This window comes from Poecilia reticulata, chromosome 11, assembly GCF_904066995.2.
Source record: "Poecilia reticulata chromosome 11, P_reticulata-male-v2, whole genome shotgun sequence".
NCBI lineage: Eukaryota > Metazoa > Chordata > Actinopteri > Cyprinodontiformes > Poeciliidae > Poecilia > Poecilia reticulata.
The window spans coordinates 27,678,254-27,706,142 of record NC_088840.1 but is presented as its reverse complement, the minus strand read 5'-3'; the positions used below and the strand labels follow the sequence as shown (position 1 = coordinate 27,706,142).

General features: G+C 40.5%; 1 protein-coding gene across 4 annotated transcripts in view; it reads right to left on the bottom strand.

The window, feature by feature from the left end:
- cica (capicua transcriptional repressor a) overlaps positions 1 to 27,640 on the bottom strand; it is a 45,415-nt gene extending 17,775 nt beyond the window's left edge. For 3 of the 4 annotated variants that reach the window (XM_008422839.3, XM_008422840.3, XM_008422841.3), the window contains exons 1-9: positions 27,443 to 27,640; positions 18,897 to 22,419; positions 17,786 to 18,044; positions 9,828 to 9,959; positions 8,378 to 8,531; positions 4,453 to 4,552; positions 3,269 to 3,451; positions 2,314 to 2,440; positions 1,140 to 1,312 (exon numbers count right to left, since the gene is read on the bottom strand). In XM_008422839.3, the coding sequence (XP_008421061.2) occupies positions 1,140 to 1,312; positions 2,314 to 2,440; positions 3,269 to 3,451; positions 4,453 to 4,552; positions 8,378 to 8,531; positions 9,828 to 9,959; positions 17,786 to 18,044; positions 18,897 to 22,226 (4,458 nt within the window). In that variant the 5' untranslated portion in view covers positions 22,227 to 22,419; positions 27,443 to 27,640. Of the gene's footprint in view, positions 1 to 1,139; positions 1,313 to 2,313; positions 2,441 to 3,268; positions 3,452 to 4,452; positions 4,553 to 8,377; positions 8,532 to 9,827; positions 9,960 to 17,785; positions 18,045 to 18,896; positions 22,420 to 22,660; positions 22,774 to 27,442 lie in introns of those variants that run through there. The other variant, XM_017307567.2, reaches the window with a different exon arrangement.
- Positions 27,641 to 27,889: the final 249 nt, after the last annotated feature.

Below are 27,889 nucleotides of genomic sequence, written 5' to 3'. Positions count from 1 at the left end.
TTCTAAGAATGATTTTGTGAGAAAAAAGTACTAAACATGTTTTGTATAACCCACAGATCTATCCTAACCTGTTCAAGGAAGCATAAAAGGTCACCTTTACAATGTTTTCCATTTGCAGTGTTGAGTGTTTCATCACTGAGTGGACATATTTTCATTAATATGCCATTATTATTGCTGTATTAGTTGAAAATGGTCTCAAAATGACAATATTATCTTTTATCTAAATAATTTCTGGGACAATTTGCCACCCAGAAAAAATTGTTATAAAGACAGGCCTAACAGAAACGTTGTCCTCCTTTTGTAGAATATTTTTTAAAGGGGCTCTTTTATGCAAAATTTATGTTTTTGAGCTTCCATTTGGGTCTCAACTTCTTTCTAAAAAGTGCTTCAGAAGATCACCCAACCATTTTTTTGGCACTAAAGGTTACCTAGCAACCACAGTGGCGTTCGCCCGTTACCTGGCAACCCAAATGGAACTCTGGCACATTTGGTCAGTTAGCTTCACTGCTGTATGTGACCATTTTGTTTACAGGGACTTCATAATTCATTATATTTGTTGTTTCTGTTTTGGTTTTTTTTATATTTAAAATGTCTCCCAGCCTCATTGTTAAATATTTGTTAGAATTTAAAGTCTTTGAGAATGTGATCTTGCATTATTACCACTATATTACTTGAAAATGGTCTCAAAACAACAATATTATTGTTTATCACAATAACTTCTGGGACAATTTATTGTCCAGCAAAATGTGTTATTGTTGTAAATCTGTTTGCAGTCATTTTTATGTTTGTAAACGTTGAGCTGGGGGGCGTGGCCAGCAGCAGCTTATTAGGATTTAAAGAGACAGAAGGCCTCTGAGACTAAAATCTCACTATCTCAGGAATATTTTGTATATAATATATTCAAGGAACATTGTATAATTTATCCTTTAAGGACAAATTGATGAGAAATTGGGTTTCTTTGTTGAAAACTACCACCTAAAGACATTTGTCTTTGTGTTGTTAGATGGTTTTGCTGCGTGAATCTAGTTAAAAATCGTGAAAAGGCGCCATCAAAGCATTTTGATAAGAAAGTTTCTTTGTTATTTTTTGTCTCTTGAGTTATTTTTCTGCCTGGGAGGCTCAGATTAACGACCTCATACCTTCTCCAGCTCCCGCTGCCTCTCCCTCTGCTCCAGGGTGTGAACGGCACTTTGGGAAAAGGCTCGGGGACGGGGGTGTTGGCCCCCCGAACCCCCCCCTCGACGCTCCGATGCCCCCGGCCAGCCCGGACCTCCACCTTTTCCCTCCAGCACCTGGGACTCTGAGAGCACATCTGGGGGAAAGAGAAGAAAGCCTCATCAGGGACAAGATCAATAAAACTTCACAGACAATCTGGATTGTTTTTATTTATTTATAGTGTTGGAAACATGTTAGTTTTTCTTTTTATTGCAAATAAATTAGATTATGGGTTTTGGATTTCATTTTAAAATATCTAATGTTCAGAAACTTCCTTCAAAAGATAAAATTGGAGAACAATTAAAGCTTTTTTAAATTGGATTTTTAAGATTTGTCATAAAACAACATGAAAGCAACCGTTTCAAAGTGTTTGGTCAAGATTCAAACACTTTTCAAACTTTTCCGACACTTTGGAGATAAAAACAAAACAAATGAACTAAAAAAACAACATTTTTGTTATGATTACCGTCTTGTGATTAGATTCTACATTCTACAGCAGGGACAATGTAAACATTAAAATACATTAAAATATCATGTTTGGAAATATCTCACTGACCCTAAAACCTTTTCTTACTGGTCTGAGAACAAAATATTTTAAGAAAAAAATTCCCAACTTCAGTAACTTTGTTTTTTATGTTACAGGTTAAAGAATCAATAAAGAAAGTTAGAAAATAAAATCTCTACAAATGTTCTATTTGCTGAATATTTCTATTTTATAAATATGAATAATTTTGGTGATTCTAACTAACCTAAAATAGGAAAAGTTTAATCTAATTTAACTTCAGATGGTCAGAAAAATGTGTATTTTTATTAGGTGTATGAAAATAACTGATTTCAACAGTTTTAGGCTTTTTGTCAAATGTTAGATTCACTTTATCACAAAACTGTGCAGTTTGAATATTAAACACTTTCCAACTGTTGAAAATACATCAAGTAAATTCAAATATTTTCAAAAATGTAAACATTTAAAATAAAAAAATTTAGTTTTTGATCTTAAAATTTAACTTGGCATCAAAATAAACCAGCTGTTGAAATGATAAAGAAATGAAATGAGTATGTTGCAGAGATTTAAAAAAATGCTGACGTTTGCAGACTCACCTATGCTCTCCGACATGCTCCTCTCCCGCAGCTCTTTCGGCGTGCCCCGGCCCTCGGACAGAGACTTCCTGCGGTCTTTGTTGCACCACTTCCAGTCGGGATGGGCCTTGAAATGAGCCTCTTTCACCTGCAGGAGGAGGAGAGAGAACGTAAAACACAAAATCTAATGGAAATCAGCAGAAATGTTCAAGTTTTACTTCCAAAGACTCAGATTTTATTTACAGAATATGTTGCAGAGTCTCTGCTAAATAGAGACGAGGAATCATTTCATCCCCCTTGACGTGACATCAAGGGGGCGGCCATCTTGTTTGACAAGCAGCTTTTATTTGGATTTTGAATTCGGGTCAATTCTACAACAAAAAATTGGAGCCAGGCTAAGAGTTATTTATTTTAATTATAAATCTTTATAAAGTCATAATATTACAAAAATACAGTTGTGAAATAAATAATATGAAAAAAAGTTTTAATATTACCAAAATATTGTGTTCAAATTTGAATGATTACCTTATCTGTAAAACCGATATAAAGTTATTTTCATGTTCTTATAAAACTGTGACTTGGTTTTCCTAACCTTATGACTTAATTCTGGTAATATTATGACTTTATTCTTACATTATTGTTGTACAACTTTGTTCTCATATTACTATGACTGTATTCTCATAATTAAAAAAAGTAAAAGTCGTAGCCGGGGCCTAATATTCTTTCTGATGACCTGAAATCAAATTCAAAATAAACTGGATCTGTCAAACAAGATGGCCGCCGTGGGCTTTCTGACGTCACTCTGAACTATGGAAACAAAAGCATTGGTACAAAAAAACTCCCCTAGAAGAATCCAAACTTTCCCAAAACAAAATCTACAAAATTGATTGATAGAATCAAATCCGTAATGAATAAAGATTTTTATGCAGCCTGTCTGCTTGAAATGAGTGCTGTCAGGGAGGGTTTCCGTGGTAACCTGAAAGGCCAGGTCGTGGTACTTCTGCTTCTCGTTGGGGCCCAGAGCGTACCACCACTCGCCCAGGATCTTGCTGACGGTCCGGTTGTCCTGGTTGGGGTGCCGCTGGTGCACCAGCGCTCGGTGGCGTTTACTGAAGATCATGAAGGCGTTCATGGGGCGGCGGATGTAGTCCTTCTCCCTCTGGGTGGATTTCAGAGGCAGAAAAACATGCGATTACCCGCAGGACTAGTTTCTACGGCAACAGCTTAGTACACTTTAAATAAGACAAAACGTTCAGCAACATGCAGCTTGTTTCTAGTCAATAAAACACAACTACTACCAGTTCATTTCAATCAATATTGGGGAAATATTGACTTAAAACAAACTCCTATATCTCCCAGAAAAGTTACTTAAAAATAGTTTTGTCTTTTTCAAGTATACTAACATATTTCTGCCAGAAGCTAGACCAAAAATACTTGGTAAGAATTTGTGTTTTTACAGTGTATCTGTGTCATTTCTGTGGCGTTGGTTCCAAAAAAGAATCTGAAAAGTGTGGTGTGCATTAGTACTTAACTTAAGAAACCCTGCAGTGCTCATAAAAAGTATCCACTGTCTTGAAAGTTTTACTTTTTTATTCTTCTGCTTTTACAAATCAACAGAAATTGGTTGTTTTGTCTCCAAAGAAAGATTTAAAATTTAAAGTTTATGTCAAAGTAAATACTGATGTCTGCAAAATATGACAATAAAATAAAACTAATTAAGATAAAATAAGGGCTTTATGTTAAGTATGGAGGTCCAAAACTGGCACAGTTAAAAATAAAAGCAGAAATATATACATTTTGTTTTTCATTTTCATCAAAAACAAAATATAAGAAGTTCTTGTCAAAAACACGTTTAAGGAAAACACAAAAGGAAATATATAGATTTTTTGATGTAAACGCTTCCATAAGGAAAAGGAAAATTATGTCAGTTTTGGTCCTCCATAGATCAGAAGATGAAGATGAATGGAGCTAAATCTGGGAAATACCACAAGAAAACTACATATGGATGCTGCAAAAGACCCGAGACTTGTAAAAATGTTGATTTCTAGATTGATAAAGCCCATATTAATACACTAAATCCCAGAAAAACATATTGAATTCTGTGGTATTAATGTCAGAAAGTTCAGTGAAGGTCAATGACGGTCAGCCAAGATGACTCACCTTCCTGTCTCCGTCTTTGGGCAGGGCGCTGAGCGACTGCGTGCGTCTCTTCATGGGTCCGGCGGAGGGAGACGGGTCGTTCCCCACGCCGGGGGAAAACCTGCATCAAAAACACAAAGGAAAGGGAAACTGAAAGTCCAGCTGGAAATCAGGGGAGATTCCTCGATCTGAGGGACTTTCAGGAAGATTAATGCACCACAAAAACACAAAATATTACCAAAGTGTTTCGGACTGGTTTCTAGTGCAAATAAAAAACAGACAACAAATATACAACTAACTGAGATATAGACGCTTGTTTTAACTTGAAAAAATCCCGAATGAGGAAGAAAAAGCAGCTTCACTGGCAGATTATTTCACTTATAACATGGAAAATGTTTTGTCATGAGTGAAATAATCTGCCAGTTGAAGGTTATCAATATTAGGCAATTATTTACTTAAAATACAAGTAACTCACTGAGAAGTTACTTGTAAGTTCGTTTTGTCGTATTTCAAGTGTAATAAGATATTTGCACCATAAACTAGTCAAAAATACTTGATAAGATTGTTTTGTTTTTTGCAGTGTATACACAAGATGCAAAATATCCAGAAATATCCACAGATGCACTGTAAAAACAGGAAATCTTACCAGCTAGTTTTGGTCTATTTTAATACTCTTGAATTAAAAAATAACTTGGAAGAAACTTTCCAGCTTGTTCCAAGTCAATAATTCCTTAATATTGATTAAAATAGTGCTAGTTTTCTCACTGACAACAGATTATGTTAAATAATTTGCCAATGGAACTAGTTCTTTTTATAAATATTAAGCAGTTATTGACTTAAAATAAGCTCCATCATCTTGCGAGTTAGTTCTGTCTTATTTCAAATTTGTCTTTTTGCAGTGTATTGACGGGTTTTCCGTATCAACAAGTGTCAGTGAACCAATTAGTATCTAATAAAACACTGCAAAACAACCTAAAGTTTAATGTTTTCTCAACCTTCAGTAAAAATCTAAGAATATTTTTAGCTCTGAATAATTTAACACTCTATTTCTCCCACGTTTTGCCTTTCTGCAGAAGATAACTTTATTTCAAAAGTTTCTCAGCCGGGTTTTAACACATCTTTTCGAAAATAAATGATGAAACAGATTGAGTTTTTATCCAAGAACTGAGACGGTTTGTTGTAGATTTGAGAAGAGAAAATCAAAGAGGAGACCCAGCCGCTGCAGACCGGACTAGTCTTAAGGGTGAAAGTTTCAGATCTTCACCTCAAAGGTTCTGCTTTTATTCATCTTCACACAGATAAAAGCATGATTACACCACGGATACCTCCCACTGTGAAGCACATAGGGGGATCTGAGTTCGTTTGCAGAATGTAAATATCGGCCCGTCCTGCTGCGTCATGCTCCAGAAACGTATCTGGTGGGTCGTCAAAGCCCCTGAGCGAGCAGGAATACACGTCGCGTTCAAGAATTTAAACTATACTGGATATAAATTAATATAGTTTCAGAAAATTATCAGCTCAAACGTACTCACGGGCTAAAAAAAATAATTTTTAATAACTAAAAATCACCAAAAGTTTGACTTTTTTAACCAAGTCAAGAATAAACTAAGCATTAACTATTTTTATATTAAAAAAATAGTAATCAGATTTTTTTATTTTTTTGTAGGAATGTGATCGTAGATCCGAAAATTTGAAGTAGTTTTTGCACATTTTCCTTGTTAAATGAAAGGAAACGAGTTTGCTTTTTATTTTACTGCAAAACACAAAATCCTACCAAAGTATTTTTGGTCTAATTTCTAGTGCAAATATCATAGTGCACTAAAAATAAGACAAAAGTAACTAAAATGTAATTTTCCAGCATGATATAGGAGCTGGTTTTATGCTAATTCTTTAATATGCTAGTTTAACTGGCAGATTATTTCACTTATAACAAGACATGAGTGAAATAATCTGCCAAAATAGATCAAGTACTTTTTAATCAATATTAAAGAATCACTGCTTAAAATTGCTTAAACGTTATTCTTAAGTTATTTCAAGTGCACTATGATATCTGCACTAAAATCTAGACCAAAAATACTTGGTAAGGTGTTTTGGTGACAAGCAAAAATGTAAAAACCGTTACAACCTGAATTCTGTCTATTTGAAATTCGTTTTAATTCTCTTAGGGGAAAATGACAAAGCAAAAGCTAGAAACCTCATCAGAGGGATCAGCGAGTCAATTCGCTTGAGGATTAAATGTCATCTCTATTTTGTGTACATGTTTCCACATATGGGGGCGTTTCCGTTTGTCATTTTGCTTCAACAGCTAAACAAAAACAGCAACCCTGGCAAATCTGCAGCAAAGCCCCGGAGGTCGATAAGTGTGTCGACTTTGTTTTCATCAATGACACTCGCCCTTTCAAAGCGATGCACAGGAAGGAAAACGAAAAAAAAAATCAGGTGTAAGACTTTTGTATTTGTTTGGTGCCGCCGGCCTCTGAGATCCCAGTGACCCTGAAACATTCATAACCGCACTACGAACCAGACAGCACGTCTGAGTCACCGTGAAAGAGAAACGAGCCAGATGCAGACACGAAGCCCGATCGAGAACGAACTGTACGACTCCCGCCAGACAGACACACAAACACAAACACTCGCAGACAAAAGCGCCGCTTCCTTTCGCGTTCTGCTGCACCTGTCGGCGGAGGACTTGGGTTTTAAAAGGCTCAAACTACACGACAAGCTGCATCTAATCACAGCTACTACCCACTTTGCTGTGAGTCATACGCAGAGTCGCAGAGAGGAAGCGACGAGTGCGAGGGGCTTGATCAGAAACTGAGAAGATCTTACCAGACGTCACGGTTTTAATTTAAAAACTGACTTTAGAGGGAAATATTCAGGCGAGCAAGGAAAGAAACCTATGCTCAACTGTGCACTCAACCCAGCAGCTGAAATGCAATTAAAATGTAACCTAACACAAAGGAATCCTGGTGTTAAAAGCTGACCTATGATGATTCCTTCAGCAGGTTTGGATAAATCTTTGGAAGGGTTGTCCAAAGTGCAGCCAACGGGCCATTTGTGGTCCTTGGACAGATTATTAGCGGTCCTTGGACAGATTATTAGCAATTCAAACTTGCTAAAGAGATTTGGTCTACTTTCCAGTCCGTCTTGTCACTTTAAATCCAAATAAACTCGCACGTGAAAATGGCCGCAAACAGATGCGCAACTATGCAATCATACATCTTTGAAAAGCAGAATTGGAGCCTGCTGCACAACCAACAAGAATGCAGAAAGTGGTTTCTGGATGGTAAGTCATCAACAAAACACTTGTCTTTTCCAGCAGCCATTGGGGTTGCTAGGTAACGGTGCACACCAAAAAACTATAACTTGATGCCAACTGGGTGGCTTTTTTGAAAAAGCCACCCAGTTTGGCTGTTTTTAGAAGCAGTTTAGACTCAAACTGAACTTTTAAAAATGAGCAAACAGTAAATTTTACTAAGTAGGTCTCCTTTAACCATCCATCCATCCATTTTCTTGCACCCTTGTCCCTTAGTGGGGTCGGGAGGGTTGCTGGTGCCCATCTCCAGCTATTGTTTCAGGCAAGAGGAGGGGTACACCCTAGACAGGTCGCCAGTCTGTCACAGGGCAACACAGAGACACACAGGACACACAACCATGCACACACACACACACACTCACTCACACCTAGGGGCAATTTGGTGAGGCCAATTAACCTGACAGTCATGTTTTTGGACTGTGGGAGGAAACCGGAGTACCTGGAGAAAACCCACCATGCACAGGGAGAACATGCAAACTCCATGCAGAAAGACCCCAGGCCGGGAATCGAACCCAGAACCTTCTTGCTGCAAGGCAACAGCTCTACCAACTGCGCCACTGTGCAGCCCGTCTCCTTTAACGATTTAGCAATATTTCTTTCTGTGTAATAAAAACCCTGCGGCGGACTCACGGATCATCGGTGTCGCTCTCTGTCTCGCTGTCCGCCCCGCCCCTGTCTGCCGGGGGATTGTCGTTGGTCGGGGCAGGGCGAGACGGCGACCCCCTGTCCGGCTCCGTGGGGCCCGCCCGCCCTTCGCTCACCAGGGCCACACCGCAGCGAGGCTCTACAAAATAAAAGGTTTAAAATGAGACTTCATGTGAAAACAATGCATCCTCTCAACTGAATGGCTTTTCAGCCCCGGTCGTTCTCCGTTTAGCTCTCCAACTCTGATATCCTGCATGATTTAATTTAATTTTCCTCATGATGCCACACAAGGAAGTGGTTTGCTTGACATGAAAACCTTAAAATACATCCACAGCTGTGCTTCCGTTTAACTCGAATGATGTGAACCATCATCCGGGCTTTCCCCAAGTTCCTTAAAGGCAAAGTAATCTCAATTTAAGTAATGCAAAAACTTAAAAAAAAAAAACTGTCTTGGCAATTCTGACCAAAAACAGGAAAGGTTTAGTCTGATCGGATGTGAGGCAGAGTCAAAAGAGGTTTCCTTTTTATGTAGCTTATGCAAATATCGACCTAAAATATTGGTTTTTAAACTAAATTCAACTAAAAAATGGATTAAATTACATAAAAAATAGAAGTAGATGAAATAAAATAACGAATAAACAAGTGAAAATAAATAAAAATACTGAATTACATTAAAATAAAGTAAAAAAACAAACAATAAAATAACTTAATAAAATTATAGCAACATAAAATAAATCAATAAAATAAACACAATAGTAAATAACCTAAATTAAAAATGAAAAATGTACTTTAAAATGAAATAAAATGAGAAATAAATAAAATAATGGAATAAATAAATAAAAATACAGTCAACAAATAAATATATAAAATAGTAAAGAACTAAATCAAATTCAAAAATAAGATTTAATTACTTTAAAATTAAATAAAATAGATTAAACTGCATTCACATAAAATACAATAAATAATACAATAAATAACAGAATTAAATTAAAACATAAAAGATTAAATTACTTCAGATGAAATGAAATAATAAATTATTAATCCCAGAGTGAAATAAAGAAAATAAATAATGAAGTAAATAAATCCTGGCAGGATATCAGCTTAGAATAAGTCAAAGTATTTTAGATTTTAAACTAGAAATGAGTCGAAGCTTCTGGACTCGTCAGAAACAGAAAACTTTAATTTGCTCCGAGCTTCACAGTCACCACCTGGACCAGGTGCCAGGCAAATGTTTTCCTGTATCTGGACACAAACAAACCAGAGAAACTCCGGTCCAAACTGAAAGGTGCTGCTCTCTTTTTTACATAAACTCAGAAACCTGAGAATATTCAGTCAAAGTGAAGCCTTTTAATTTTAAATTCCTGCAGTAAACACATATCGCCCAGAGAACCGGCTGGTCCTCCGTCTAAGAAACGCTGCTGGGTCATGTCGCTACCTTTGCTCTGATTAACAAGCTGCTGGCCATCAGCAGGCTGGCCGGCCGCTCCTGATTGGCTGGAGTCCAGGAAGGGGACGAGCGAATGCCAGGGGAACACTGGCACCGACCGAGGCTCCACGTTGGTCCAAACTGGAAAAAACAAAGAAAAAAAAAAAGGTGAAATGTGACGATGTTGGTTTTGATTTCAGAGAAAAGACGATGTTCTGCCCTCTGGCTGCAGGTTCCACTGAAAAACACAGTTTCATAGAAAACCTCTGAACAGGAAGTCCATGAATGGAGCATTCAGAGACGCATCGGGCCTCGGGGTAATGAGGGTTGAGGGGTCATGTGGTGAGAGGCTTTGATGAGGGAACCTGCTATTTTTCAGCACTTCCTTTGATCTACACTCAAAAAAATCATGCAAAACTATTCATCCTTCACACTTTTATCACTTCAAAACCGTCATTTATGAAAATGAGACATTCTCTACACGACGGGTGTCCAACGTGTGGTCTGGGGGCCAAATGTGGACCTTTTGTAGAGTTTTTGCAGACCTCAACTGTTAAAAAATGATACAAATGGTGGTTAGGAGACTTTAACGTAATTTTCTTACAATGGAAAACGTTAAGTATGAAAGTTTTATTCGTCATACTTTTGTAATAATCAGTTTCTATTTAATTTATTAAAATTGGCTAAATATAACGTGTGTTTTGAAAGAAAGCGACTAAAATCCATGTCTTTCTATTAATAGAGCGAAGGTGCAAACTCCTCCTTAAGTTTAGTATCTATAATCAATCAATCAATCAAAGTTTATCTGTGTAGCACATTTTAGCAACAAGGCAGTTCAAAGAGCTTTACTTCATAAAAACACAAAGTCATCATATAGTTTAAGAAAAACAGTAACAAACATCACATTTTGATGGGTGTCATGAATATCAGCACTTTATTTATTATTTACTGATTTATTTCAGTTTTATTTTCACTTTCTATAAAAAGTTTAGACACGCTGCTCTAAACCTAATAAACAGTTTTATCACAAGTTTCTCTTGTTCATTTTATATCAATCTGATGATCGAGGTGATGTGGTGGCGCAGGGGCAAAGCACGACCCACGTATGGAGGCCTTAGTCCTCGTGCCGGTGGTCGCAGGTTCGATTCCCGGCCTGGCGACGTTCGCTGCATGTCGTCCCCATCTCTGATTACTGTTTCCTGTCAAACTACTTTCAAATAAAGGCCACAAGAGACAACAAACCCTTTAAAAAATAAATAATCTGCTGACTAAGTATTAAAATTGAAAATCTTCCAAATAGAGCTCCGTGATTAATCGATTGTTAAAATAGTTGTCAACTAATTTAGTACTTAATTAATCGTTAAAGTATACAGACAAAAAAAAAGGTTTTATACACATGTTCATTTTGCATTTAAGATAAAAAAAAAAACATTCTTTGTTTTGAGTGACGGTTCTTCACCTGGTTTAAATTCTTTAGAAAATATTAAACATGCTGTACTGATGTTGCTGCAGTTACGTCCTTTGCTACAAATGACCAAACACTCGCTACAGAAATCCTATGTGCATTTTTTATTTAAAAAAGAAATTAAATTGCATCTTAACGCATTTCTAATATTCGACTAAATAAGCTGAAGTGGCTAAATGAAAAATGTGCCAGTTGTTTTCTCTGATTAATCGTAATTTTTGCACTCTGCCGTTTTAAATGCAGAGTTTATTACGACTGAATCTGCTCTGTTTCCAACTTTCTGCTAGTTTTAACCCGGCTGTTTGCAGGAGGAACTTCAGCTGAGGAAGTTAACTTTATTCAAATGTTTGACACACATAAAGCGGGTTTGCTGGAGCGGGGTAGCACCGCTGACGAGTCGGAGCTCATGGGAACAGGAGTGGGTCGGAGGTCAAATCCAGCTTCACCACAACAACTCGTAAACCAGGATACATTATCGACTCATCCTGGACGTAGCTCTGCAGCTGATTCTGAATTTTTTATTAGTTTTTTTTACAGCAGACCTCAAGGAACCGAAAACTGTTTTGTTACGCAACATAAACAAGCTAACTTGAGTCAGCTAGCTGGAGGCAATCGGCGGCTCTGATACAAAATGAGTGTAATGTTTTAGAGTTGAATGGACACGAACTGGCTGAACCTTTCTTGGCTCATTTCATGTTGTTTTGCAGACACCACAAGGCAAAATGCACAAATCTGCTGCTTATGGGCCTGACAGCTTGATAACTTATCGTCCAGCAATATAATGGAAATAATAATGCAAGTTCACAAAGGTAAATGATCTTTAATATCTAATGAACATTGAACACTGGAACTGAAACACATTTTAAATATCCAGAATGAATAAATAAAACAACAAAAACAACAAATGAAATAAATTATGAAGTGACTGTGCATAAAATTATCCTTCAAAAGGAGGTTTAGTTGAAACCAAAGCACCAGACTAAACTTTTTATTTCCAATTGTTGTTAGAGAGATCAAATTATTGAGCTAATTTAAATTTATCATGCGATCAATTGATTTATTGCTTATTGTGACTGTTTATCTCAGATGTAGCTTCTACATAAAAACTAAATTTCATTCCAAATACAATTTTAATAGATTTTGCTTCTAAAAAAGAAATTACAAATGCCAGAAAACATGTTTTATATTTAAAATCCTCCCTTCTGTGAATTGAACGATGGAGTATTAGGGCCGAGTTACAAGAACAAATTCTGATGATTAATCAATTAATTGAATATTCCATCCATCCATTATCTTTACACCCTTGTCCCTCAGTGGGATCGGGGGGGTTGCTGGTGCCCATCTCCAGCTAACGTTTCGGGCGAGAGGTGGGGTCACCTGGACAGGTCGCCAGTCTGACGCAGGGCAACACAGAGACACACAGGACACACAACCATGCACACACACACTCACACTCACACCTAGGGGCAATTTGGAGAGACCAATTAACCTGACAGTCATGTTTTTGGACTGTGGGAGGAAACCGGAGAAAACCCACCATGTACAGGGAGAACATGCAAACTCCATGCAGAAAGACCCGGGGCCGGGAATCGAACCCAGAACCTTCTTGCTGCAAGGCAACAGCTCTACCAGCTGTGCCACTGTGCTGCCCTAATTGAATATTAATAATTAAAAAATTGTAGATTCTGCAGATTATTCATTTAGCCACTGAAGCTTGTTTAATACAATATTAGAAATACATAAAAAATCAAATGAATTAAAATCCTTTTAGAAATAAGAAAGTAAAGATTTTATTACCTAAAATGCAACGACAGCAGCTGATAATTTGGCATCTGCAGCTAAAACACATGTGTAAAATACGTCTACTGGTGGTTCCCTGATGGTAGTTGCACAGTTTTATTTATTTCAAATGACATTTCTGCTGGTATTTGTGCAGTTTTATTTTAACTTATGCACATTTTGTACATTTTTAAAAATGATGCTTCTCAGTTGAATATTTAATTAAAACAGAGTATGCTGTTACTGAAAACTGCACAGTATTTCATGCTCTGTATGGATGAATGAATGAATATACTTTATTAATCCCAGGGGAAATTTTCACTTCAGTACAGCCTGTCCAAAGAGCAAAACAAACAAACACAGGGCAGACAGGGGCACATTTTGATTTTGTCTCTTCATTTTTATTTTTTTAAATCTTTGCCACAACTGCTCGTCATATTTCTCCTGTAGGACAATAAAAATATTTCAATTCTAATCTATTATATTCTTTCAGTCGCCACGTTTCAAACATCCTCATCATCTAACTTCAGCGTTTGGTTACTTCCTAGTTTTACATAATTTAATGGTCTCACTAAATTAGCATTACATGGTTTTCAAGAATACTTTAAGCCATTTATGTTCATCTTTAATTGGATCCAACTCCAATAAAGAAGATGCTTCTTAGACAGTTTCCAACACCATGGAGAGGTAAACAGGATTGCAGTGTTGTCTGCTGTGCATATTAAACACCCTCCTATATAATATTTACACTGAAGGTGCATGAGAGTCAAAATGTGACCCGATGGAAGTGCAAAATCATCATTTTTTTACTGCTTCCTCCCACAGTTGTGGCTACACTACGCAGAAATTGAGCCCAAGTGTGAGCAGAGTTGGTATTTCTCCTGAGAATACACTGCAAGCAAATGTATGAGCTTAATATAGATTAGTGCTTGATGCTCTCCCTGCTTGCATGCTGTTTACCACTTGCTTGTCTATTAATATTGTGGTTTCGTATATTAGATGTATGATGAAATAAACACAAAAACAGTCATTGGAGATTACCTGGAAGCCTTGTAAGCACTTATTACTGCAGCAAAGCTAATTATCTTCAAGCGCCTCTTATATGCTCAACCTTGGAGCAACACCAAATGTTTTCATACGTGAGACCGGATCACACTCTGGCAATTTTCTGGTGTTAACAAGGAAGAAAATATGAATCCAATTCTCCAGAAATCATCAGAAACACTTTGGTGTTAAACCATTTTCACGCTAGTAAAGTAACACACATTAGCACCTGCTAGCAGCTAAGAACTGATAACACCTTGTATTTCAACTGTGTACAAAAATATGACACTAGTTCTCCTTCAATTCTGTGTTTTTACTTCATGAAACTCACAAACACAGTTTAAACCGGAAATTAGCTAATATTTTCTGTCCTAGAAAATCTGCTCGAGTTCTTGAGAAATTTCAAATCTATCGGCCTAATTTGTTCTTGTTCGTGCCACAGAGTCAAAACACAAAAAATTCAGTTTTGTGGAGTATTTATTGGCCTCAGACACCAGTGTCTGGCTTTCAAGTGGAAAGTGTTTTATTAGTTTAATCTATTGCAAAAATAATGGCTCCTGAACTTTTAAAAACATTTTGACGGTAACATGTTGCAGACTAAACATGACTCTTCAATCTCAGAAATCGAGCTGGCAGCTCACTTTCAGTTCCACTGTCTTACTTCCACCCTTTAGTCATAAATAAAAAATCACCAATATCTTGGTCATTACCTAATAACCAAGTTTCCCAGAAAATAACATTTAAGCAGTATTAAAGGTGAAGAACGTGTGATGAACAAGTTATATAAAACTTGTTCATCACATTTATTGCACAAAATCACTCTTAAATAATGAGATTCTGCTGATTATGAACTTCTTTGGAGAATGTACGCTTTGAAAAGCAGAAGTAGAGCCTCCTGCACAACCAACAATGATGCAGCAAGTGGTTTCCTGATGGTAAGTCAACAACAAAACAACTGTCTTTTTCAGCAGCCGTTAACCAGCTGACCAGCTGGAGTTCCGCTGGGGTTGCTAGGTAACGGGCTGGGCTTGGCTGGGGTTGCTAGGTAACGGGCTGGGCTTGGCTGGGGTTGCTAGGTAACGGAGCGCTGCCGTTACCGAGAAGTGTCATTTTTTTAGACACCAAAAACTTTAACTTATTGCTAAAAGAAGCTGGGTGTTTGTCATCTTCCCAAACAAGATGGCCGCCCTGGGCATACTGACATCACTCTGAAGTACGGAAATCCTACAATCGTGTTTAATCGTGTTGTAGATACAAAAAAAAAAGAATAGCACATTTCCACCAAAACATTTGAGATTAATCTCAGAAATTTTCTATTAAAAAACATGGAAATATTTTAGTTTCAAGTGAATATTTTCAACTTTTCAAAATGTGAAAATAAAAAAATAAAAATTTTGAAAATTTCTGAAATTAATATAAAAATGTTTGAGTATTTTTCTAGCAAATCTTTTGACTTACGATATCAATTACATTGTACGTTGTTGGGGGGAAAAAAAAAACATATTTTCCAAAAATTTTATTATTTGCTAAAATTGATTGAACCCATCAATCTGTGTGTTATTAATCTGTAATCAATGTGTTTAACTTAAATACATAAATGAGTTCATCAACTGCATGCTAACCTACTCAATGTGTGCTGCGTTTTCTCGCAGCAGTGTACATCTGAGAGCAATAATGAAACTTATGATGCCAATGCAGCTGCAGAGGTGCTGGGTTATATTTAGGCGAGCTGCCTGGAGCCTCTGCAGCCTTTAGGTGCTTTTTCCTTTTTCTTTTTTAAAAATGCATGGTAAAGAAAATACTCCACTACAGAGGCAGGTGGCCATTAGCGGCAGTGCGACGGCCGTGACAAGCAGGCGGAAAAAGAAAAGTGCACGGCCGTAATCAGCTCGGACAATTTACTGAACCGGCGGAGCGGCGTATCCATGACAACACGTCGGCAATACGATTACCCCCCTGAAACATATTCGCATCAAGTGGCCTTAATGCTCCGTCTGAGGCTGTTTGATTGTCTGAAAACTGGGACAGGACTCTGTTTGTGTCTCACAGAGGACATGTCCAGACATACCAACACTTACAGATTTTTAAAAGTTTCAGTGATGTTCCTCTTATCTCTCACAAACACCCGTGTAAAAGATAAAAACAAGCACTACACGCACTGAGTCACACTTTACACACAGCCAGCAGCAGGTTTGGGACGTTGCCAGAGCAACTCATTTATAAAAGCTGTTGATATTCACACCTCAGCTAGGAAACGCGGTTTCATTTTAAATTCAGGAGATTATTTAACATCAGGAGGTGAAATGTAAAACAGTAAAAGTGATGTCATTTTACTTTACACCTCCACAAACCCCTCAAATGTCAGCATCAGCTGTGAAGCGACCGGATTTCCGACGTCGAGGCGTTTTAAAAACGGTAAAAATCACCGTTACATTTCCAGCGCTCGCACATGCTGTCATATTCACAAAGTTGGCATGGAAACAGGCACAGAGAACACGATGAACCCAAGCACCTGTACTCCTCCTAGCACATTTTCTTTCATGCAAACGTCTGATCACAGATATGCAGTGCAGTTACACCCCAGGACACACACAGCTAAGCAACCGCAAACACAAAGGCGCAGCTATTGGAAGAAGAAAGTAAGTACACCCCTAAACTTATGCTTAAAACACCCACAAATCAACAGTTTGAGGAGGTAGAGCTGGGAGATATTTAATACAAGATAAATGTTTTTTTCAGACACGATTAATCACTATCAGATGACTAATGAAATAATCATCAACTAATTTAGTAATCGATTAATCACTATCTGGAGAATATACTAAAAAAAAAAGGTAATTTACTGAAACAACAACATTCTCAGATGTAATTTTATGAATTTCTAATTCAAAATAAAGTAAGTTTAAGTGGTTAAATGAAAAATTAGCCAGTGGTGATCACACCTGGAGACAATCAGTTAATCAATGCAGTTCTTTTTATTAAATCCTGTGGTAGAGGCAAGGGTGTACTTAGTTTTTCCAACACAGTTTCTCGATTTTGGCTCATTTTTGGTCAAACAGACGAAAACAGTCGTTAGTGTAATTTGCTTTTTACCCTTCATGTTACATTTAAAAAATGTTATAACCTACAAATTAACTCCTAATGTGACTCTCAAACAGACCTGCTGACATTTCCTATCTATTTAGCACACTCAAATGTTTCCTGATAGCAAATTGTAGAAACGTAGATTTAATAAACCTGCAAAAATGATGTAAAATTGACTCCAGTTTAGAATTAGCTGCAAGTCTGTGTTTCAAAAAGGCGTGAATGTAAAAACTTTCCTTTCCCCTGAGTTCACAGCTAGAACTCCAGACAAAAGAGGAATTTTTTCCCCTTAAAGAAAAATTGAGCATTTCTAAGAAAGCAGTTAGCAGCCGACTGGAATGGATTATGTTTCCTCTCAGTTAAAAACTCAGGGACAGAAAAGCGTTTTCTAAAATGTTACGCTACAAGCAGCTGTAAACTATCCGTGAGTCATAGCCAAAGCACTCTGATGACACGGCTGTAAACCCAGAGAGATAAAGAAACCGAGAGGAGCGCAGTAAAACAAAGCGTGGCTCAGCAGATTTCTGCCTCTGACAAAAACAAAAGGTCAAACCCACAGGTGTCGTGTGGCCGCCACGCCCTCCGGCTGCCTTACCTGTGCCCGGGCGACCCATGATGATCTGCTTGCGTGGCGCCGGGTGCGGCGACTCAGCTGGCAGTATGAGCGGCAGCAGGGCGGTCGGCGTGGGGTGGCAGGCCACTGGCTGTGGCAGCGCACCACCCAAGCCATCCTGGTAGCCTTCGGGTTTCCGGTCCCGACCGCCGGAACCGGACGAGGACAGAGCGGAGCCCAAAGGGGCGGAGACGGCGGATCCGGACAGCGCGGCGTGACCTGCTGTGACTGGTGTCAACGACTGCGGAGAGACATTGGAAAGACGTTGAGTCTGTTTGCAGAAAACAACAATTATTTAACCTGTTAGAGAACACGTGTCAAACTCGAGGGCCAGGGGCCAAATCTGGCCCGCCATTGCTCTTTATATGGCCCTCTGGTCTCTAGAAAGACACATAAACAGGACCTTAAAAAACTGTTTTGTGTTTAATGAAGTTTTTATCTGTCAACTGCCAAATTACATCAATGTGAAAAGATGTTCAACATTATTTAAGAATTTACATTTTGGGACAACCGGCCCTTTAAGAACATCCATGATGTCGATATGGACCAAAATGAAGTTTGACAGCCCTGTGTTAGAGTGTCAATGTCTTTGAGTTAGCATAAGTATTAAGAGTCAGATCATTGGCTGAATTCAATTACACCAAAATATGTTTCATAATAAACTTTAAATATGACTTTTATCTGTTTCTGGTAACAGTAGTGATTGCAACTGAACACACTTTATTTTTTAGTATTAAAGTAAAGAAATACCAGAATATTACTTGGACAATGTGAGAAGTTGTAATAATACAAGAACAAAGTTATAATAATACGAAAATAAAGTTGTACTGTGCAATTTTATTCTTCTATTAATTAGACCTTTATTCTCATAATTAACTTTTTTATTTTCTTAGCCTGGCCTTAATACTCCATCGTAATCTGACAACAGGAAGTAGACTAAAAAAATTCTGAAGCATTCAATTGCTGCTAAAAAAGCAGAAATGTGAAATCTGTAAAGATGAAAATATTTCAAAGGACAACCTAACATCAAATCCCATCATAAATATTAAAACATCTGCATAAAAAACGCCTTTGACGCTAAAGGTATTCTTACAGAACTGGAGGTGACCAGGACCAGGGTGGACGCAGGGTTCCTCAGGAGGACCGCCGGATTGGTAGTGGCCCCGTTGATGGGGACCGGGGCCTGCAGGCCTGGGGGAGCGGAGTGCTGCGGCTGGTTCTTCTCCCTCAGCTGGTTTCTTTCTCTTTTTACCAATGGACCATCTGAGAACTTCGCCAAGGGGACGTCTGGGTTGCGGACAATGACTGGGGAGTCGCGAAGGGGTACTATGCGGCGTGGGGAGGGTTCCTGGGGCAATGGGGAAGGAGGTGTTGGAGACACGAGCATGGGTGGAGGCGTAGAGGCAGCGGAGGACGATGGCCTGCTGGTGGCGCTGCGAGGGCGTGAAAAGGGAAGTGAGGAAGGTGTTGTGGGCTGACTGTGTGGGGAGAGGACTCTGAAAGCAGCTGGGTCTCCAGCCATACTGACCCCTGCACCCATCAGCTGCTGCTGGTCCGATTTATTTTGGTAGTCCTGGACTAAATGTAGAGGAGGGGGCGGGTGGGTCTCAGGCCTCCTCTTGTTGGGGCTCATAGGGACTGTAAAGGTGAGGTTGGTCTGTATGGAGGGTACAATTCCTGACAGGTGGCGCTCTCGTTCAGAGCCCGGCGTACCCATCTTGGTGCCACTGAGCTGCCGAGGGCGGCGTGGATTAAGTGAAGGCGGGGCAGTGATTGGACTAAAAGTGGCAGGGCGGAAGCTGAAGAGAGGCGATGGGGAGGGTGATGGGGTTGGTGAGAACGGAGACTGATTGGAAATGGGAGAGAATGAAGGCGTGACAGAGCGGGAACCCCCCAGAGAAACCAGCATGGTTGCTGCCTCGCACTCATCAAAGTCAAAACGAGACAAGTCCTGGGGAAGCAGGGATGGCAGCACCAAGCGGGGACGGGAGTCTCCTCCACGGCTGCTGGCTTCACTGCTTTCCATTGATGTCTCATCCCAGTCAAACTCCGAGCTGGCTCTCCCACTGCCCAGTCGGAGGTCAGACGGCGTTAGAGTCCCGGTGCTGCTGGCTCCACTGCGCTCCCGGCCGCCTCCGCTGGCCTCCATCTCCTTGGTCCTCATTGAAAGGTGTCTGGAGCAGTATCCTCTACGCTGGGACTCTTTGGAACAGCCCTCCCGAGAACACAACCTCCTCCACTGCTTCCCGTTGAACTTCTTCCGGATGCCCGTTGGTGTGCACACCACATCTCCCTTCTTGTACTTTTGTTGGGCTGCTGTGAGAGGAGTGCGGGAACGGTTTGCAGAGGAAGAGTTCGAACCCGACACTGGTCCTCCTCCGCCACCGGATGATCCTCCTCCAGAAGCCTTCTCTGCTCTAGAGGATGCAGAGGAGGAGATCGGAGGCAGAGGAGGTAGCTGGGGGGCAGTAATGACAGCACCAGCTGCGGCATTTGTTGAGTCAAGGCCTAAGAGGACATTCGATGGATTAGGGTGGGGATTGAGGGCCAGGTGTGTGGGAGGAATCCCAATGCCCCGCACAACAGGCAGGTGGGAATTGAGGTAGCCAGACGGGGGCTTTGAGACAATCTGGTGGTGAACTGGTCTTGATTTGGTCCCAGATATGATTGCCCCCAGTGGGATCATGTTGAAGTGGGACACCTCCATGTCTTCTTCTGGGGTAAGTGGCATATATGGGTGGTGTTGCTGCTGCTTTGCATTATTCTCCCTTTCTCTGTCTCTCTCCTGTTTCCTCAAACGCTCTCTCTCCCTTTCCCGGTCTTTCTCAATTTCCCATTCTCGAGTAACTGGCGAGGAGACAGTGATAATACCCGGGTACGATATTTCCCTCCCAAACATCAAACCCATGCCAGGGTTCATTCCTTGGCTGATGGTACACACCTCCTGTTCCACATCTATATCTTCCCTTTCTTCATGTTTATCCTTTTCTCTGACGCCCTCTTCTCCTCCGTGGCCACCGCAGGATGGCAAATCTAGATCCCACGGTGGCACCAGAAGACGGAGAGTTTGCCGGGAGACCCATATGGCATGGGTAGCACCTCTGCTATCTTCTACATCCAGAGAATTAGGCCTTCCCTCAGACAGCAGGACACGGTAACGGTTGGCCACAGCAGGGTGTGTGTCCACCTCAGTCACCACGCCTTCTCTGTACCACTGCAACTGGCTCTCGTTGCCAACTTCATCACCAAATGGTACACAGACACGGGTGCCAATGGGTATTGTATGGACACCAGGTGGAGGTGCATCCAAAATAATTTCTACCGCCCCTGGAGGGCTCTCATGTCGGTAAGGATAACTGCACATCGTCTTTTCGCCGTTCAGTTGCACCTCCAAACAACCGAATTCGCCACTGACCTTACGCACCACTCCAGCCCGGAACACAAATTCTGAACTCCTCCCTTTGCCTCTCAATTCACCCCCTACTTCCTCAGATTTGTGCCTCCTGAGCTGGCGAGCGAGGACGCGCTGGTTTTTCAGTCCTTTAGCCAGGGTGTCTGACAGGGTGTCAGGTAGGCTGGGCGCAGAATGAGACATAGAATGTGCGATGGCCGGCATGTCACCGACCACTTCCAGGTCAGCAGAGTGTTCACTGGCAGTGTCTGTTGAAGAACATCGGGGCAGGGGGCTGGGGGAAACTCGCTCTTCATTTCTTCCGGGCCTTTCCATTACAAGAGACAATGTGGGAGGTCCTGGGGATTCTTGGGAATTCTCCCTGCCAGTTGCTCCACTGTGAAAGTTGTCCATCAGATTCCCACTCTGACTGTTTCTGTCAGAATAAGAGACATTGGCTTCAACTCCTGAACCCATTGACCCCCGGTTGAAGACCCCACCGCTTGGCGGAGGGGGTGTAGAGGATGGAGGGTCGCTATGGTTGCTGGCAGTAGCTGATGAGCAGTGCTCAGAAGTGTACTTCTTCTTGGGAACACGCGCCTTGAAAGTGGCGGTTTTCCGGCTGGAGGCGGGATTCGGACTGTTGTTGGCACTTGGCGTGCTGCTGTTGCTGCAGCTGCTGCCGCCACTGTCACAGTGGCTACTGCTGCCGCTTAGCGCCGACCTCCCGGACCTTTCATCAGAGGACGTCAGCAGTTTCCCTGAATCCATCAAAACCGAAGTCTCGGACATTCCCTCCCCATCCGAAGCGTCTCGCGTTGTCACTAGGCCAGCCTGAGAGGAGTCTGAGTGGGAACTGGAGGAGAAAGACGAGGAGAGGGTTCGGTTTTGAGGGGATCCGCTTTCATCTCTGTTCTCATCTGAATCTCTCTTCTCTCCGCCATCGGAGGTCTCCCTGACTCCGCGGCGCTTCCCGCCTTTGGTCCGGGTGGATTGAGGGGAGCGCCGACCTTGTTTCTTTATCGGCTTCATCTTTATTTTTTATCTCGCTGGCCTTTTCTCCAAACAAATCTTTTTATTTATTTATCCCAGAGTATCTCCTTGGCGTTCCCGTTTGCGGTTTTGTTCCGTCTACTTCTCTCCTCTATCGGGGCCTGTCTTTCTCATTCTGTCTTGCCTTTGGTTGTGCGACCCTGGCACTTGCCCACCTTACTTGTCAAGGACTCTGCGAGAAAGAAAAAGAAAAAAACAGAAAGCGTGGGTTACTCATCTGGCATTTACACAAGCCTAAACACTGCACACAATACGGAAAGATGAGTTAAAGCGAGAGGTTTCTGAAAAGTGGCACCGTGATAAAAGCTGGATATAACCCGTAACCAGTCATTTTAAGATGCAAATTTCCAGCCGAATGGTGTGCTCTGCATATTCATTACACTTTAACTCATTACATAACAGGTCCTACTCACATTACACAAAGCCTGCATCCACTGCAAGTACACAGAGAAAACAGGAGACCATATTGTAGGGTAAACACAATGCAGTCTTACAACGCAGCATGGAAATAGTGAGTTCTGCCCAGACAAGCCTCTCTGCATGCACTCCTTACTCACACACTATTTCTTGGCTGGGGCAGTAGAGGCGGGGGAATTCCTCCTGCGCTCACATACTGAAACCCTCCCTTTCTCTCTCTCTCTCCGAGGCGACCTTTATCTGTGTATTTCAAAGCGGAGTCAATCCGCCCCTACGAACTCCATTTCCTGTGGAAGACCATTACCTAACTTCCCGTTACTTTATTCCTCCCTCTCTCTTTGCTACTATTATACTCCCTCGTCCCTCCAATATCGATTTCTGCCCCTCGTCTCCATTTTCTTTCTGAGCCGCAATCATCCAGAAAAGCAGAATAATTGTAAAGTCACGCGGGAGTCATTCAGAGAATCTCTCATTCACAGCTTCAGAAAGAGAGAAGATTAATGAGAATTGATTAAACAGATTAATCGTGAACTGGAGTATACAGACTCAAAAAAGCATTTCCTAAAAAATCCCCACAATTTCAATAAGCCCCTGAACTTTACAAAAATGTTTTGCATTTAAGATATAAACGTCTTTGTCTGTAAACATGTTCTACCCAAAACTCCTCAAGTGTTCTGGGTGGTTTCAGTTTCATACGTTTCAGATTGACTAGAGGAACGATGTTATTGCATTTTAGGCAATATCAAATTAACTGAGTTATTTGTTTGTTTTCATCTTTTAATGCATTTCTGTTATTGGATAAAAAGATGCAAATGGTTCAATGAAAAATCTGTAGAGTGTGTCGTTTTTAGGCCAATTTTGTAATTGATTAATCATTAACTAGAAAATACAGAGTCAAAAAAGGCATTTACTAAAAAAAAAACCCAACATATTCAGAGCAGTAATAAACCCAAAAACAGTTCAAAAATATATACCTTTTGCATTTAAGATAAAAACAAATTAATTGAATTGCATTTCCATTACTGGATAAAAAAACATCTTAAGTGGTTAAAGCAAAACAATCTGTAAAATGTGCCATTTTTAAAGCTAATGTTGGGATTAATTGTTAACTAGAGCATAGTGACTTTTCCTGAAATAACACAGTACTTAAGCAAATGAAGTAGAAGTTTTAGAAAAAATATTCAATTTGCATTTAAGATTTAAAAAATGCTTTTTTCGTCTTTATCAGCACAATTGATTAATCGGCTACTAAAACAATCCTAAATGGCAGCGCTGCATTGATTCTGACGCCTTGCAGGATTGTTTGTTTGCAGGATTCAGGTCAAGGCTACTGTGTGCGTTTCAGTCTCCACGGAGCTGGAAATATGTTAACAACATGTACTCAAAGCGAGGGAATAAAGCAGCCCTTTAAGCCCCGTCATCTATCCCAAACTCCTGCTGCGATTTTCGGCTGTCAAAATCTTCTGTCTTGACGTCTATCAACCACCAACATGCGTGCCAGCTTGTCAGCTGTCTGTTAACTGAAATGTCTCTCCTACCTCGTTCTCATCTCTGCTCCCTTTTCACAGCCTGTTTTGTCGTCGGAAGCTAGAGTTCAACTCACGGCCTTTTAATGTCTGCTGCATCACACAGGCAGTGATAGTGGACAGTGAGCTCATCGTCATCACCGCACTCTATGTAAATCCCTATTTAGGGGAAAGCGGCCGTCATAAAATAATTTGGCAGCTGGCCTTACTTGGTCACGATGGAGTTATGCCGCATGTGTTTACTCAGTAGTGCTTGGAGTACAACAGCTGGTGTCAGAGCCATGAGCTGAATGATAACAGCTTAAAGGTGCGCTGATGCAACCAGCTGTACCGGGATGAAATTATGCAGTGGGGGAGCGAGAGCTAACAAGTCCAATTGGTTTTAATTTCGAGGATTTTCATGAGCTGACATGACAAGCTGGGTGAATTATTTAGGGTAGTGAAAGTACTCAAATCTGTACTTAATGCAGCAGTAGGTAACTTTTGTTAAGAATATGTTTACATATTTGTTAAAACTGTCACCATTTCCAGTCAAATAATCTGTGAAAAGATAGATCTAATGCAACACTCCAACAAAAACAACCAATCAGAGCCTGGAGGAGGGTCTTAGCGCTGTCAATCAGCTCCTGTACTGGCTGTTAAATGTGCCAATGGCAAAGAAACAACTTACCGTTTATCTGCTGTCATTGGTGGCCATGCTAACTAGCCTTAACATTCATAACAGGCTATGCTAGATGTAGCATACCAGAGCGCAAGGAGATGGTGATTGACAGCGCTAAGACCCGCCTCGTAGCTCTGATTGGTTGTTTCTACTTAGCACCGATTAACTGTCTTAACATACAGTCAGGACATAGTGAAACTGCCAGGAAATATTGAAAAATAGTTTTTTATAAAGGTTACATAACACAGCTTTAAGTAAAAGTACAAATAAACGACCAAAAAATGTACTCTAGTGAAAGTAAAAATACTACATTAACATTTTTACTTGAATAATGTAACCGTCTGGAATATCATTAAGTTTTTCTATTGTATGTATATTTTCTTTAATTGAGTGTGAGCTGTTTTAATGAGCAATGCTGCAGATAATGCATGTTTTTATTCTGTTTATGGGAATAATTTGATTTTATTGGGCTGTCTGACATACACACACAGTGCACACAGTGCTTATGAGTATTTAGTGGAAGAAGTCGAATTACATTGTTGGTACTGAGTAATTTGTGGTTGTAGCAGCTTTTAAAAGCATTTTGCTAAGATTTGACAACAAAAAAGCTACAAAATGAATAAAAGGAACCTTTTAAACCTGCAAAGTCTCTGTTTTGACCTAAAAGTTCAGATTTAGCAGCTACGCATAAAGAAAGGATATGCATGTAAACATCCTTCTCAGGCTGGATTATATGCTGTCATGGTCTGGGTTGAGGAGTGTCCAGGCAAGAAACGAAAATAAAAAATAGGCAAAATCTGGAAAAATATAAATATTTATTTAGTTCCGATGTTTGTTTTGTTCTCCATTTTGTCCAGGATAACTTTCTGTTTTGGAAATCAACTATATTGAACTGTAGAAAAAGAGATCAAAATGCGTCTTTATGACTGACGTAACAAACTGATTCCTTCCTCAGTCGTTCGTTGTGTTTGTAAACACAACGCTAGTACAAGTTTAGGTGTGTATTTAAGCTTGTATGATTCACAGGCCAGTCGCGCAGCTTAACAAACAAAAACATTCTTCTGGATGGAAAAAGCAGCACATTTTTAAAAAAATTAAACCATAAGAATGTCTACAAAACTAGAGAAGATAAATTTTTTATTTTTCATTTGAAACCAGTTTGCAGGATTGCATTATTTTGACGTAAAAGCACCAAAAGTTCCTTAATACCTTTTCAAAGTTGAGATATTTTCTGTTGGTTTAAGTGAGGAAAAACTGACAGGCAGTGAGCAGCAACAGGTGGTGGAGGGGCTTATGAGCCAGAGAAAACTGTTCCCGTCATCCAAACTATAAACTATATGAACCATGTATTGTGTCATTTTAGCATTCCTGACATGGAAACAGTAGAAATATTGACATTTCTACTGTTCTCCACTTTCTTCAGTGCAAAGCAGCTTTTAAATGAAATGTTATGGGTTAATTTAGGAAATTTAGATAATGGGAACAAATTGTGTCCATTATACTTGTTGGTGGTTCAGAAGCTGTGTGTTGCTGGTAGACACAACCTTTGTTCATCTCTCTAGAAACTATTTAAGCGCCTCTGATTCATAGGTCAGAGATTTGTGGCTAAAAGAATAATATAAAGCAGTAAATTTCCAAATTAAACTTTCAGATAGGGTGGAAAACCACAAATCAGCTCTAGTTTGGGTTTTATTATGCGTATATATTTGAAACTTTCTAACTTTTAAATCCATTCCACTCACGATGTGAATATTTTACATTTCTTTAACTGCTTTACACTTCTTTTAAGTTTAAAACTGGGCTGCTACTGAGCTGTTCACAGCAGGCCGGGGCGTGTAAACAAATGCATCATCATAATCCAGAGATAACAGCTGCTAACTTCATCTCGACAAGGCCCAGAGAATGCAAACAACAAGCAGGGATGTCGTCACCTCTGCTTCAAGCTGGTAGTACCGTGTCAACCTCGTAGTACCGCAGTTACTACCAGTTTTACTCCATGAGAGCCGCAGGCCGAGGCGTGCAGCGACCAGGCCGCAGCTACGGCGCTCCGTAATCAGGCCGCTAAGAGGTCCTCTGCTCGGAGGAACCGGGAAAAAAACCGGGTTAAGGGGGGATTCTGACCTCACCGTGGCCTGTCGAGTTACCTAAACGGCCACGGGGGTGTTCAATAATACAACAAAGTGAAGAAAAGCGGAAAAAGTCGATGGCTTTAAAGCTGTCAGGGTGAGTTTGTGCTGTACAGAGAGGGAGAAAGTGTCAATAAGCTGGAGGAAGGCCCACAAACAGAGAGAAATCAATAGTGACAGCCGCCTTAAAGCACCCAAAACAGGAAGAAAATGTGTCACTAAGGATGAAGGGGTGGAAATTATTTCTGGGAAGTCCACATTCACTTTTAATGGCGTTGTTTTTATTTCTCCGGGAAAGTTTTTGACGTCCAGCCGCACCGCTCCCCTTTTTTTTTTTCCTCCCGGCCCCCGGTTAACTCTGTCTATAACCACAGTAAACACGAACGTTACGGTGTGGGGAAAAAAGGCACAACAAGCCCCTCTGCAGTGCTGCAGGAGAAGATTTGTAGGCAAGCTTGTACTCACCGGAGATAATACAGATTCCCCTCTGAATCCCCCCCTCACAGGATGCTCCTCCGCCGGGTAAAGTAGGGCACGGTGGTCCGCTGCTGCCCGTCAGCGGCCGCTCATCTTTCTCCGGCAGAGCAACTTAAAAGGAGCAGTAACTCCTGCCCTGGACATTCTACACTACAGTCGCAAAATGGTGAATGAAGACCCGGAGATTTGACAACCAGCCCGGCCGGCCAATGGCGCAGCGAGAAGGAGTACAGTGGCCAATAAAACAGCGCTAAAAGGGAGAAAGGGCGGGGCTTCGTGTCGAAGTAAATTTGACGGACGGGACGTCTCAACCAATAAGAGTGTGGGAAAACAGAACAGCTGTTGGAAGATCGAGGCTGCGTACCAATAGGAGAGCTGCGATTCTAATCAGGAACGCAGAGCAGGAAAAGAGGCTCTTTTTCTCTTTACGAAATC